Here is a 13,697-nt window from a genome sequence, read left to right as displayed (position 1 = left end):
CACAAAAAAGGCTGCTTTCTGAAAAAGATTTAACATTGGACAAAGCTTTCAGTATGGCTGTATCATACGAAGCAGCAGCAAGAGGAGCTGCAGAGATACAACAAAAGACACAGGACTTCGGCACCCATGAAATGACACAGGGTTTCGAAAGATGTTATCGCTGCGGCAGATCCACCCATTACCAGAGGGACTGCTGGTTCAAGGACAAAGCATGCAGGCAATGCGGAAAGATTGGACACATTGCACGGGTATGCCGATCTGGACAAAATAAATCCACAGACAGAAAAAAAAAAATCAAGAAAGAAAAGTACAGGAAGGTACAAATGATGACGGACAGTAGCTCTGAAGACCAGAAGAGCGATAGCGACTTCGAAAACAAGAGACTAAGCTGTCTCAAATTACATAATGTACTTGCCAAAGTTGATTACCAAACCATTTGGGTTACCCTCATGATAGCAGGGTCCCCAGTTAAAATGGAGCTAGATACAGGATCAGCTCTAACCATAATAAATCGACGGGATTACGAGAGGCTATTTTCGCATATACCTCTAAAAGACACATCCATTATCTTAAAAACATATACGGGGCAGAAAGTATACCCCAAAGGAAAAATAAGGGTGCCTGTTGTATACAACGGCAAAGAAATACAAAAGTTGTATTTATACATTCTACAAGATGGTGGTCCACCGTTGTTGGGACGTGAATGGATCAGAAAGATACGTTTAGACTGGCACTCCATTCAGGCACTGACGGTGACCAGTAAGAAAAAAAACAATGACGACATCATACCTGAACGATTAAAAGACATCTTGGCCAACGCCAAAGAAGTGTTTCAAGAGAAACTAGGAACCTTGAAAGGCATCACCGCCTCAATAAAAGTGGAAGATGCAGCAATTCCCAAATTTTTTAAGGCAAGACCGGTGCCATACGCAATACGCCCAGCAGTCGAGGCAGAGCTGGAGAATTTGGAAAAAGCAGGCGTATTATCCAAAATAGATTGGAGCGAGTGGGCAACACCCATCGTTCCAGTCATGAAAAAAAGCATTGAATAATGATAAATCTGAAGAACAGAGAAAAATTCGCATCTGTGGAGACTTCAAGGTGACTGTAAACCCGGTCCTTCACACAGTACAGTATCCTCTTCCGAGGATAGAAGATATTTTCGCCTCACTATCCGGAGGGAAACGTTTCACCAAAATTGACTTGGCACAGGTGGAGGTTGAGGAGGCCTCTAAAAAGTATCTCACGATAAACACACACAAAGGCCTGTATCAGTACAATCGACTGGTTTTTGGAGTAGCATCAGCTCCAGCTATCTGGCAAAGAGCTATGGAGCAAGTCCTGCAAGGGATTCCGGGGACTCAATGCTACCTAGGCGACATCCTTGTAACAGGAGAAAACGACAACGAGCCAATTTGGAGCAGGTGCTCACTAGGCTGAAAGAATGGGGCCTACGAGCGAATCGCCCCAAGTGCGAATTTTTCCAAAATCAGATATCATATTGTGCCCACATAATTAATAATGAAGGGTTGCATAAGTCACCTGAAAAAATTGAAGCGGTCATAAAAGCCCCAGCACCTGAAAATGTTTCACAATTAAGGTCGTTCCTGGGATTAATAAATTACTATCATAAATTTTTACCGAACTTATCAACTCTTCTACACCCTCTTAATGAACTTCTACAAACAGGAGTGATTTGGAAATGGAACGAAGACTGTAAACGTGCCTTCCATAAATGCAAAGACTTAATCACATCCGAAGAAGTTTTGGCTCATTACAACCCATCACTGCCAATCAGACTGGCGTGCGATGCATCCCCTTACGGCATAGGAGCAGTATTATCCCATAAATTCCCTGATGGCTCAGAACGGCCGATAGCTTTTGCGTCACGCTCATTAAACTCAGCTGAGCGTAACTATGCCCAAATCGACAGGGAAGCACTCAGCCTGGTATGGGGAGTGAAGAAATTCAACCATTACCTACACGGACAAAAATTTACCTTGTTGACTGACCATCAACCCTTCATCTCCATATTCAACCCTAAAAAAGGTGTTCCCATTATGACAGCGCAAAGGCTACAGAGGTGGTCCCTTTTTCTAGGGGCACACCAATACAACATAGAATACAAAGGATCAAAACAGCATGGGAATGCTGACGGTTTATCGCGCCTACCGTTGCCAACAGTAGAAGAGGCACCTACAGTAGACCCAGTAGAGATGTTCCACTCTACCATAGTGGAATGTCTAACAGTAACAAATTCTGCCATTGAAAGGGAGACGAGAAATGACCCGACTCTCTCACGGGTCTACGATTTAACAGTGAAGGGATGGCCAGCACATGGCGAACCACTGTTGCCAGCATTCTCGCAAAGAAGAGAACAGCTGTCAGTGTGCCGAGGAACCTTGATGTGTGGATCCAGAGTGGTAATTCCACCCAAACTCCAGGATAAAGTGCTAAAGGAGCTTCACGAGGGGCATCTGGGTGGAGTGAAAATGAAGAACCTAGCTAGGGCGTTTGTATGGTGGCCAGGTATCGATGGAGACATCGAAGAAATGACCAAGAGCTGCCTAGGATGCCAGAAGGCCCAAAACGCTCCACCACAAGCCCCTCTACATCCATGGGAGTGGCCCTCATCTCCCTGGCAAAGGGTGCACATCGACTTTGCTGGTCCATTTATGGACTCAATGTTCTTAATCACGGTTGATGCACACTCCAAGTGGCCGGAGGTAATAAAGGTGTCCTCCACCACCACGGAAAAAACCATCACAGTATTAAGGACCATATTTGCCAGGAATGGGCTGCCGGAACAGATATGTTCTGATAATGGACCGCAATTTGTGTCCGAAGAATTCAGAAAGTTCTTAAAAAACAATGGGGTTAAGCACTACACGTCCGCCCCATACCATCCCGCCACCAATGGATTGGCTGAAAGGTTTGTTCAGACCTTCAAGAAGGCCATAAAGGCCATGGGTAATGAAGACATAAAACTTCAGCACAAGGTGGATAACTTCTTATTCGCATACAGGAATGCAACACATATGGTTACCAACCAAACTCCCGCCATGATGTTCTTCAATAGAAACCTAAGATGCCGGCTGGATTTGGTCAAGCCCAACATCAGAAGGGATGTGGAGAACCGGCAGTTTCAAGGCATGAATGAAAGGCCAACTAGAACCTTCCAGATAGGTCAACAAGTTTTGGCCCGGGACTACCGTACCGAGAAATGGCAGCCTGGAACTATCTGCACACGACTAGGACCACTGATGTATACCGTGGACATCGGAGAAAGCATAATAAGGCGCCATGCTGACCAAATCATAAAGTCATCCGAAAAGGGACAACCTACACCACAACTCTATACATCTAACGATGAAGTAGAGATACCCATATCTACCTCCGATCCGGTGATACTGGAACCCGATGAACCCGACACTGGCATTCAAGCCGAATCAGCCTTGCCAGAAGAACCTACTACACCCCCAGAAACTACTACACCCCCGAGGCGCTATCCGGACCGAGTCAGGAAGCCTCCAGAGAGACTGACTTATAATTAATTAACTACAGCAATGTGTATATTATTTTGCTTATAACATGTAATTAATAATTACTTAATATGATGTACTGGTTAGCTAAAAGGGGAGGAATTGTAGTGTATGTGCCTTTAAGAGCCCCATGTGTGCTGTAATGCCGGTAATTGCCACTCGGGCTATATAAGCCTGTATATTGTGTATATCCGTTAGAACCCCCCCCAGACTTTGCTTAGTAAACACCTATGAACCAATTCCTGTCTTCAGTGTCTTTATCAACACACGGACACTACAGATTTTCCATCAGTGTATGGCTAATGCTTTAAAGAATTTCAGTCAACCTAGCCAGTTGATCCAGTACGTGTTTGACCTACTATTATCCTCAGAAAGTGCAGAGGACCACGGGCCATTACTGGACGAGCTACTAAAGCTGTTGGGGGGAGGCAGGGTTTAAGGCAAACCCCAAGAAAGCCCAAATAGGACAGGAGGTGAAATTCTTAGGATTGATAATTAGGGCAGGGGAAAGGGCTATAGACGAGGCGAAGAGGAGGGCAGTGCAGGAACTACCAGCTCCAAAGAGCGTAACTGCGTAGGATGGGAATGGGATGGGAGTTGTAAGGAGGCATTTACTCGCCTAAAGGAAAATTTACAAACTGCACCCGCACTAGGAGCAATAAACAGGAATGAAGATTTTTATCTGGAGGTAGCAGCTACTGGAGATAGTTTGAGTGCAGTGTTGCTCCAAGAACGGCATGACAAGTTGAGGCCAGTAGCAGAATGCCTCCCGAGTCCTGACAGATGTAGAGAGGGGTTACTCGAACTGCAAAAGACACCTTTTGGCGAGCTATTGGGCCGTCAAATGTTTCCAATTATTTATGGGGTCATCTTTAATAAGCTTACTGACATGTCATACCCCGACACAGATGCTACTGGATGGGAAGTTAAAAGATGAGCCAGTGAGTAACAGTCGTATTGCCCGCTGGATATTGCTACTCTCCCAGATGAACCCGAGGGTGGAAAGATTGGCGGAACCTAAGCTGGCCTTGAACATGATTTAACCAGGGATGAATCACGTGTGCACGGTAGAAAGGGTATGGGATGTAGTCGTGGGATTCCGGGCCGGGCAACATCCATCAGGGAGAGATATATATGTGGATGTGTCCAGCTCGGTGACAAACGGAGAGCGTAGGACAGGGTGTGGAACGTATGACCCAGGGGCTGGAATAGAGAAAGGCACCCAACTCCCCAGCACACTGAGCGCACAGCAGGCCAAGCTGGCGGCTGTAGCTTATGTGGTCATGCATCTCGAGGAATTCCCAACCCCCTACACAATATGCTCAGACTCGATGTTCACGTGCAATGCTTGCACTATCTGGCAATATGGGCTACACGAGGATTCAAGTCTGCCGATGGGAAACCATTAGTAATCGCCCCACTGCTGCACACAATCCTGGGCGTTACGGGCAATCAAGGGGAGTATTACATTCAAAAAGTAAAGGCGCACTCAAAAACCGAGCCCAAATGGAAAGGTAACCAGAAGGCCAACGAGTTGGCAAAAAAGGGGGCCAGGGAGGGAGTACTTTGGGACCCGTACCGATTTGGACAGATCGCAGCCATAAGGGATATGGAGGACCCACAGGAGGTGATGTTGCCCCCAGACCTGACACAGGTTCAAGCACAAGATGCGGTTTTAAAAAGCGTGATTAAGGGTAGATGGGGAACCAATTGAGGGTCCTTTTGGAGCAGCAGATATAGTGGTCAAAGAGGGGATGCTGTTTAAAGGGGAAAGGTGGATCGTGCCCACACTGTACCGGGAACAATTTATGCAGCTAGCTCATGGGGGTCAGGGAGCTGGACATCCAGGACCGGAAATTACCTGCAAGAGGAGGTGGTGGGTTGGTGGGTTGGTGGCCTCATCTCAGGGAAGAGGTGAAGGAATATTGCAGGGAGTGCCTAGTGTGCGCTGCGAATAATCCAGCCCCCCACCGTAGAAAGGCATCATTGGGACACGTTAGGAGCGTAGAGGGACCATGGCGTTCTATACAAATAGACTTCATTGGGCCCCTGCCCACCACAAAAGCAGGCAACAAGTATTGTCTGGTGTTGGTGGACATTTTCTCCAAGTGGGTCGAGGCCTTCCCTTGTCGAACAGCCACAGCATTAAACATGGCTAAGATCCTAATAAGGGATGTGTTCTCCCAATGGGGATTGCCCCAGGTAGTGGAATCAGATCAGGGGAGCCATTTCACAGGACAAGTCATGCAGACCACCCTGAAACTTTTAAGGATACAGGGAAAATGGCATGTGGCAGTGGAAAGGATGAACCGGACATTAACAGAAAGGCTTAGGAAGGCGATAGAGGTGTACCCAAAGAAATGGGACGAGGTCCTGCCTCTAGTTCTCATGAATATCAGGGCCAGCCTCTCCAAAAGCACAGGGCACTCTCCGTATGAGCTGATGACCGGTAGGGCGATGAGGAAACCAACTCAAGTGTTGGCACCGGGCCTGACCAAAGCTCAAACGAGGGAGATCAACCGGGACAGGTTCGTAAAAGACCTGTATGAGACCTTGAGGAAAGTACAATGGGAAGCCGCAAATAACATGGGAAGCCACCCCCAGCATAGAATGCTGTTAGAGCCACAGAAAGTACAGGAGCGGAAGGTAGGGGACCAGGTCATGGTGAGAAATTATGCCCGGGTAGGGGTTTTCGAGCCACTGTACATGGGGCCGTACAGTATAGTGGACAAGGCAAGCCCTATGGTTTACGCAGTGCAGCTGCCGAAACGGACAAAGTGGTTCCACATTAATCAATGTAAACTATGATCCCAGGAAGAATGGAATAAAATGAACCAGAGGCTAGGGAACGATCATGAGTTTGACCAATGTAAGTTTTCCTCCCATGTTGTGGGATGATGACGAAAGCCCAGAGAGTGGAGCGGTGAGAAGGAGTCAAACACGGTGTTTAATGCGGGGACGTCACTGGTCAATAGTAGAGATGATGCCCAGCTGCAAACGCAGGTCAATACCTTACGGGATCAGCTAAAGAGGATACTGGGGGAGGGTAATGAGATTGAGGGACAGGAATTACAAGACGACCAAGTAATGATCATTCACCTAAAAGAATTGATAGCTGAGCTGGAAACTCACGCCAGACCATAAACAACTTAATAAAGGAGGACTGGAACGCGTCGGACCGGGCCGTGCAAAATGATGCGTGTGATATGTACGGTGCCTGGTTATTAAACAAGGGGCATAGTAATTTAGAGGATCTGGAGCAAGGTCGCATACCATCATGGATTGACAAGACACCCAAGAGCCTTGAGCACTTATGACAATCGCATGAACCCGTGCCAGCTACGGTTGACCTCCGAAGCGTACCCAGTCCCAATCATTTGTGATCAGTACAACCAAACCATAATCGGAATAGTTCTCGGGATGCCAGTGATGGGTCAGTCACAATGGCCAGTGCCGGTATACCGGGTGGAAAATGTTGGTGTTATCCGAAATGGGGTATATGTGCGGCATCATGGGGCACCTCCGTATGTGGTAAAGTGGGGGAACTCCATGACCGGCACAGATCTGAAGGGATGTCAGGAAAGGGGTGCACATGTAGTGTTGTGCCCACATCACCTGAATGTGTTCGACCGACCGGTATGTGGTTTTGAATCTGAAAGCGCACAACCGATCAACTGTACCATGGAGGTGATGGCTCAGAGGCACGCCCCGTCCCAGGTTGCTTATGATGGGAACGGAACCTATTGTGTCACCACCAGTGCGAATCAGTATAGGGTACACAATGATACCTGGTGTTCAATTTACGACTCGACCTTTTGTTTTAAACCCCTGATAGAGGTTCAAGTGGCACAGGAAAGGATAATCCCTATTTCAGTTCACACCTCAGGAATTCTCACAGTGAGCGGTATTTCACCAAACCTCCAAGATTATATATCACATTTTGGGTATGATATCCCACCATTACCTGAGCATTTGACAAAACTGGTAAAGGGTGTGGAGCTTTCCCAAAAACATTACTACACTCTCCAGCAGGAAAACAGAGAAACGCGAGAGGAGATCAGGGAAATGACCACCCCACCTTGGTGGGACATTGGGTTTAATATTGAAATTCCTCCCTGGATCCGAATTGCCTCACATGTATTGATAATTGGGCAATTAATGATGGTGTTGTGTCTATTCGGGTTATTGTGTAAAATGAAACGAAGGGTAAAAAGGGAAAAACAGGAAAGACTGTATAAAGGGGATTTGGGGGTCACAGAATCAAATGTATAGACTGTGTAAAAAAAAAAAGAATGTGAGGTTTGGCTGGGACCGACAATGCACTCTCCACGGCAGAAGAATGGACGGGAGTAATATCTCTAATGTAAGAGATATTAAAGGGGGGGGGGGGGGGGGGAGATGTCGGATCCGTTCTTCCCCCCATGGTAAAAATTGGACTATGAAATATAAAAACTCAGAACCTTAGTGTTAGGGGGATTAAATACGTGGGGTTACGGGGATAGGGTGGGATATGTGTTGGTGTAGGGGTTACAGGGATCTGGTGGGATATGTGTCGGTGCAGGCTCGATGGGCCGAAATGGCCTCTATCTGCACTGTGGGGTTTCTGTGATTCTGTGAACTGCACAGCCTGCAAAAAGAGATGGGCAATAAAGGGTTAATTCAAACATTGCAACCGAAGCTACGAACCATCAAGAGACTGGATATCAATGATCACAATCTAAAATACGAATGCTTCTGAACAAGAACATTCACATATTCATTTACTTTAAGGGGTTACATTGTTAAAGAAGACCATGGCCCCCGAATAACTAGTATCAGTGCAGGCCTAGACAATGGGCCGGGCCTTGAACCATTTGAATACGAATGCTAACAGAAACCAGCAATTAGCATATGCAGTCACCTTGGGAAGGTTGCATTATCAGAAAGGACCTCAATTACAGTCGGTGCCCAAGTAATCAATGGACAATACGAGGGACAACTAGCCATCAAGAGTACTCTGCTAGAGACATTCACACATTTTGATACGGCCATCGTGTGCACAGGAGGGGGCCAGGAAATTTGTTTTGAGATTCTGCAAGTTGGTTTTGGTTTAAAGTAAAAGGCACTTCGAAGAGAGTCGGTGTGGGAAGCTAACGGAAGAGCAGCGAGCAGAAAGATTCGGGCCTACAATCAACTCCAGGAGACAGCCGATCAGGAGTGGTGATTGTACGTTTCAGTCAAATCATAGAGCGGGCTTTTGTGATTGAGTCTGAGTAATTTTATAAGTTTCTGTCAGATCACAATAAGGGTTTTGTGATCGAGTCTGGGTAACTTTATATGCAACAGTCAAATTGTGGACGGGTTTAACTGTGTCATATTGTGTCAATGGAAAAGACTCTTGCGTAGGGGTTTGTATTTTGGGGTTGTTAGTCTAATATAAATCGTAGGGATTTATACTGGGATGGTAATTGTGTGTGTGTGTGTGTGTGTGTGTGTGTGTGTGTGTGTGTGTGTGTGTGTGTGTGTTCAATAAACAAACAAATCAAAGGTTGAGCCAAAACCCTGGGCCGCGTGTATTTTGCTCTTATTAATCCTGATGTCCAAGGACTGTGTGTAACGGGGGACCAGTACTGGAGAAGCCCCTTACAAGGCCCTTCTCCAGGGCAGGCGTGCGATCTGTCAAGAGGATTCTTGATAGATTGGAAGTGTTGGTTTTCAGCGCATGCGCATCGCATGCCTGAAACCGGCACTTGCGAGGCCCCTACGTGTGTGTACACAGCTCGTACACACCCGTAGGGATTGGAAAATACAGGCCATTGTTGAACATTTGCAAGCTGCATTTGTTTAGGTAAGTACGAAATCACACAAGGGCTGTTCCACAGAGCTGGACCATAGAGGTAAGGCAATGAAGGAGCATGGTTTGGCCCACCTTGTCTAAAAACTGGACGAGAACAAAGAGAGATAATGCACCATAGTCACAGTCACTGAGCATGTTGTTGATTACTTTAGCCGGAGCCATTTCGGAACTATGAGAAGGGCAGAAGTTCAGTTGAATGGATTTAAACAGGACCTTTTATTATGACCATACTGCTACGACCATACAATTAGTCATCCACTTGGCCGCAAATCATGTTGATGCATGTTGTAACAAGATGCCTCTTCTGTACTGTCACACTGACTGCTTTATACTTATTGTTATTTCAGGCACGTATGGGGTGACTTCAATGGAAAATAAAATTAGGCGATGTGTCAAACAGCCTGCCGATGTTCTATCGCCCGTTTTGCATTACCACCCAAGACGTAGTTCACCCCCATAATCTGCAATGTCCCTCGTACTCTATAAACACTCAGAAACCATTCTTGTTCTTTTTACTTCGATCTTTATGGCACATGTAAGACTTAAGATGATATTATAAGAACAGTCATATTTACCGGTTTAAGACAACGTACTGTGCTAGATCACAACCACCTCTACGTAATGTATGTACAGGAAACTTTCGTTTAACCGGAGGTTAAATGTCCGGAAAGCTCTATCTACCGGCAAAATTCAGGAGCCGTTTCTTATAAGTTTTTTTTAACTTCTCGTTGCTTTTTTTTTCCCCAGTCGTGGCTCCCAAGTGTCTAGCTGAAGCTGTTGCTTAGCTACAGAGACGCTTTTAAGCTGCGGCCGACTGTTTTGAAGCTGTTGCTAAGCAACAGGGTTTATTGTTTCACACGGAGCTGAGAAGCTCCGTATGTTTTAATATTAGCGCTGGTTTATACGGCAGTTTTGATGGGACGGCACCAGCTCGGCCCCGTCAGTGCCGGATATCAGAAAGTTTCCTGTATTTGCCTTTGATTGGCAGAACATTTTAGCCTTCAAGCTAGTGAAAACATCATTTTATAAAATAAACATTTTTTTTCTGAAGATAAAACATACAGAATTGAATGAACTTGTGATTTATTACTTTGGCACAATTGTTGTTTAAAACTAACTAAAATACATCTTACAGTCTTGTTTTAAAAGGTACACTGTATGTAAATCCCACATTTGAATACATGAAAAATACTTAACCTGTCATTTCCCCATACTTTAAACTACATGGCATTGCAATCCCTGCATGGCATGAGTACTTCAATTTCACCTGGCTGGAGATAGATTGTCTTACACTGCAATCAATCTTGCACTGATCACGTGTTGATAACAGGACCGTCACTACCAGGTAGCAACTGTAATGCTGTATTCTCTTTCCTTATAGATCCTATTTTTGGCGTTCTGAGAAAGGGTAGGGAGGGGAATTGGAGTTACTTACAAAACCTGTGCGTAATGACGCAGCAATAGTAACTGGCAGTACGGTAACTAGGTTACTTATTCACGGAGTGCCGGTTGGTATTTGCGAGTGGCCAATGTAGCTGAAAAAAAGTAATGGTATCCTACAAAGAAAGTTGACAGTAGTTAAAACCTTGATACTGCAGTGGTTATTTCATTTTGTCAGTGGCAAGAAGGGCTTGTCATGTATACATTCAGATTCCTTACAAGAAGACAACAGAAACACCAGCTGGTACACAACACAGAGCTGCTGACGCTACTACGAGTCATTATAGCAACAAAATAAGTGCAATGATGTATGAGCAGTCCAAATATTTTTTTTTCTCCGAATGTAGTTCTGAACATAATCTCTTACAGAACATAAAATGATCCAAACACGTACGTATAAATACAAATCAATGGAAATTACAACACAGAATAGATATTTATATATTTCATGTATAGTTTATGCATACAGCAACATTCAAATGTATTGTCCTATGCTTGCGCTTCAGGTGCTGACAGACACACTGGCTTTGTACAAGAATGTTAAAGACTGTGTTGTTTGACACCCTGAAAAGTAAAAGAAAGTTAAAATATCGCACAAATATAAAAATATGTTTTGTGTCAATGATAGGATGAATTTTGATTTGTTTCTTTAAAAAAAAATTATTTAAATGACATCTAAACAAAGCCTACTTGTGAGCAGTTCACGATATCATACTAGGGTTTCTGGTAGTGAATCTGCGTTGTCCGCAGACAGGAGCTCCCAGATTTGCCATCGTTCTCTCTGCCAATCCGCCCACTCAGGCTCTCCTAAGTTCTTATTGTTCTGACTGTCTGTCTGACTGGACCAGCTTCGATTCTCATCGCTGCAGGAAACCGAGGCCTGCTGCTCAGGCTTGGGCATTGACTGCTCGGGCGACGCTGCCTTTAGTTCTGCTGCCGGAGCCGAACTTTGCTGAGTCTTTTGAAGTCTTGACAGAGCTTGTTCTTGATGTGTACCAGCTTTACTAGAAGTCAGAGAACTTTGCCTCAATGGACCAGGGTATGGAGGAGGGGGTCGAGTCTCATTCCTATTGATGTCCCCGTGCCTAAAATGGGTCAGCCATGGTTTCTTGTGTAAGAAAGAGGTCTCTGAGGTTTTCTGAGGAATTTCTTCTGCACTTCCCGTGGAACACTGGTCATGCCTGAGGCACAAGGATTCCAGGCTCAGTTGCACATGTTTCTTACTTCCTGCCACTTGAGGGCTACTGCAAACACGGCTCACAGGAGCGTGAGGCCTGCATTCAGGGTCACCTGCAGTTGTATGAGTTCTTCGCACAGGCTGCTTTGCATTGTCCAGAGACAAGGTGGAAGAGGCCTGAGCTACAGGCCAGTCCGCTGTGAGGTTCCCCTGTGACAGAGAACACTGTCTTTGCTGTAACGCACTGCTTTGGTAAATATCTCCATACGAACCTAGGCGAGAAGGAATAAGAAACAGCTATAGAATTGGAGTTAAAACGTCAATCTTCCAATACTATGCTATCTAAAGAAATTCAGTGTGGAATTCTGAGGGGAAATGGAATTTGGAAAATTCAGCAATATTTGCGCCTTAAATTTGTTTTAATGAAATTGTATCTTTGTTATTCATTAACAATAACTTCAGTTATGTGAAGAGACTAGTGAAGCTGGGATTGTTCTCCTTCGAGCAGAGAAGGTTGAGGGGAGATTTAATAGAGGTGTTCAAAATTAAGTAGGGTTTTGATAGAGTAAATAAGGAGAAAATGTCACTGGCAGGAAGGTTGCTAACCAGAGGACACAGATGTAAGATAATTGGCAAACAAAGCAGAGGCAAGACAAGGGGAAGTTTAATTTACACAGTGAGTTATGATGATTTGGAATGTGCTGCCTGAAAGGGTGGTGGAAGCAGATTCAATAATAACTTTCAAAAGGGAATTGGATAAATATTTTCAAGAAAAATTTGCAGGGCTATGGAGAAAGAGCAGGGAAGTGGGACTAATTGGATAGTTCTTTCAAAGGGCCGCCACTGGCACAATGGGCCAAATAGCCTCCTTCTGTGCTGTATGATTCTATGACGCCGGAGAAAGCTGCTCACATTAGGTTCCAGATGTTATGAGGTAGCAAAAATCAACCTTATGACTGGAATAAGTCATCATGATTTTGAAAATGCTTGCAGATGTGTCCAAGAAGTGGGCTTTTGGAGTCCAAGATTCCCATGAGATTTTCAGGCAAATCATGTGAAGCATTATAAGAGAACTCACAAATCCTACAACTTGTATTGATATATGCTATATAACCTAATGGGATACTACAGAATAATTTCAAATTATTATTGGTTGAAATAATTTATACATTTTAGTAAATGTCACCTCGCAAGTCTCTTAAAAGTTAGTCCCTGTTATAAACTACTGAATGTGCAAGTGTAAGATGGGTCCCAATGGCATATATTCTTCATCCCCCCCCCCCCCCACAAACAATGATATTCTCAGTCATCCTTCTGTTCCACAATAGAAGAAATAGAACAGTCTATAATACACAGAACAAATTACCTATATACGTATCTCATACAAAAAGAAAATACTGCAGATGCTGGAAATCTGAAATCAAAACAGAAAATGCTGGAGATACTCAGCAGGTCAGGCAGCAGCTGTGGAGAGAGAAACAGATTAAACGTTTCAGGTTGATAACCTTTTGTTCTGATGAAAGGTCATCGGCCTGAAACGTTAACTCTGTTTCTCTCTTCACAGATGCTGCCTGACCTGCTGAGTATCTCCAGCATTTTCTGTTTTTATTACCTATATACAGGAAACTTTGTGCTATCCGGCACCGACGGGACCGAGCTGTTGCCGTTCCCTCAAAACTGCCGGACAAACCAGCGTTAATGT

At 44.9% G+C, this 13,697-nt stretch overlaps 1 protein-coding gene across 5 annotated transcripts in view; it reads right to left on the bottom strand.

Moving 5' to 3' along the window:
- Nucleotides 1-9,865: 9,865 nt before the first annotated feature.
- The window catches only part of LOC147107380 (rho GTPase-activating protein 6-like), a 184,726-nt gene continuing 180,894 nt past the window's right edge, over nucleotides 9,866-13,697 (bottom strand). For 4 of the 5 annotated variants that reach the window (XM_086006363.1, XM_086006360.1, XM_086006361.1 and 1 more), the window contains one exon: nucleotides 9,866-12,267. In XM_086006363.1, coding sequence (XP_085862489.1) covers nucleotides 11,528-12,267 — 740 coding nt within the window. In that variant the 3' untranslated portion in view covers nucleotides 9,866-11,527. The remainder of the gene's footprint in view (nucleotides 12,268-13,697) is intronic. The other variant, XM_086006362.1, reaches the window with a different exon arrangement.

This window comes from Somniosus microcephalus, chromosome 14 (assembly GCF_052327205.1).
Source record: "Somniosus microcephalus isolate GS21.2 chromosome 14, FLI_Smic_1.0, whole genome shotgun sequence".
NCBI classification, from domain to species: Eukaryota; Metazoa; Chordata; class Chondrichthyes; order Squaliformes; family Somniosidae; genus Somniosus; species Somniosus microcephalus.
Note: the sequence above shows the minus strand (reverse complement) of the source record. Positions and strands in the feature narration are given on the sequence as shown.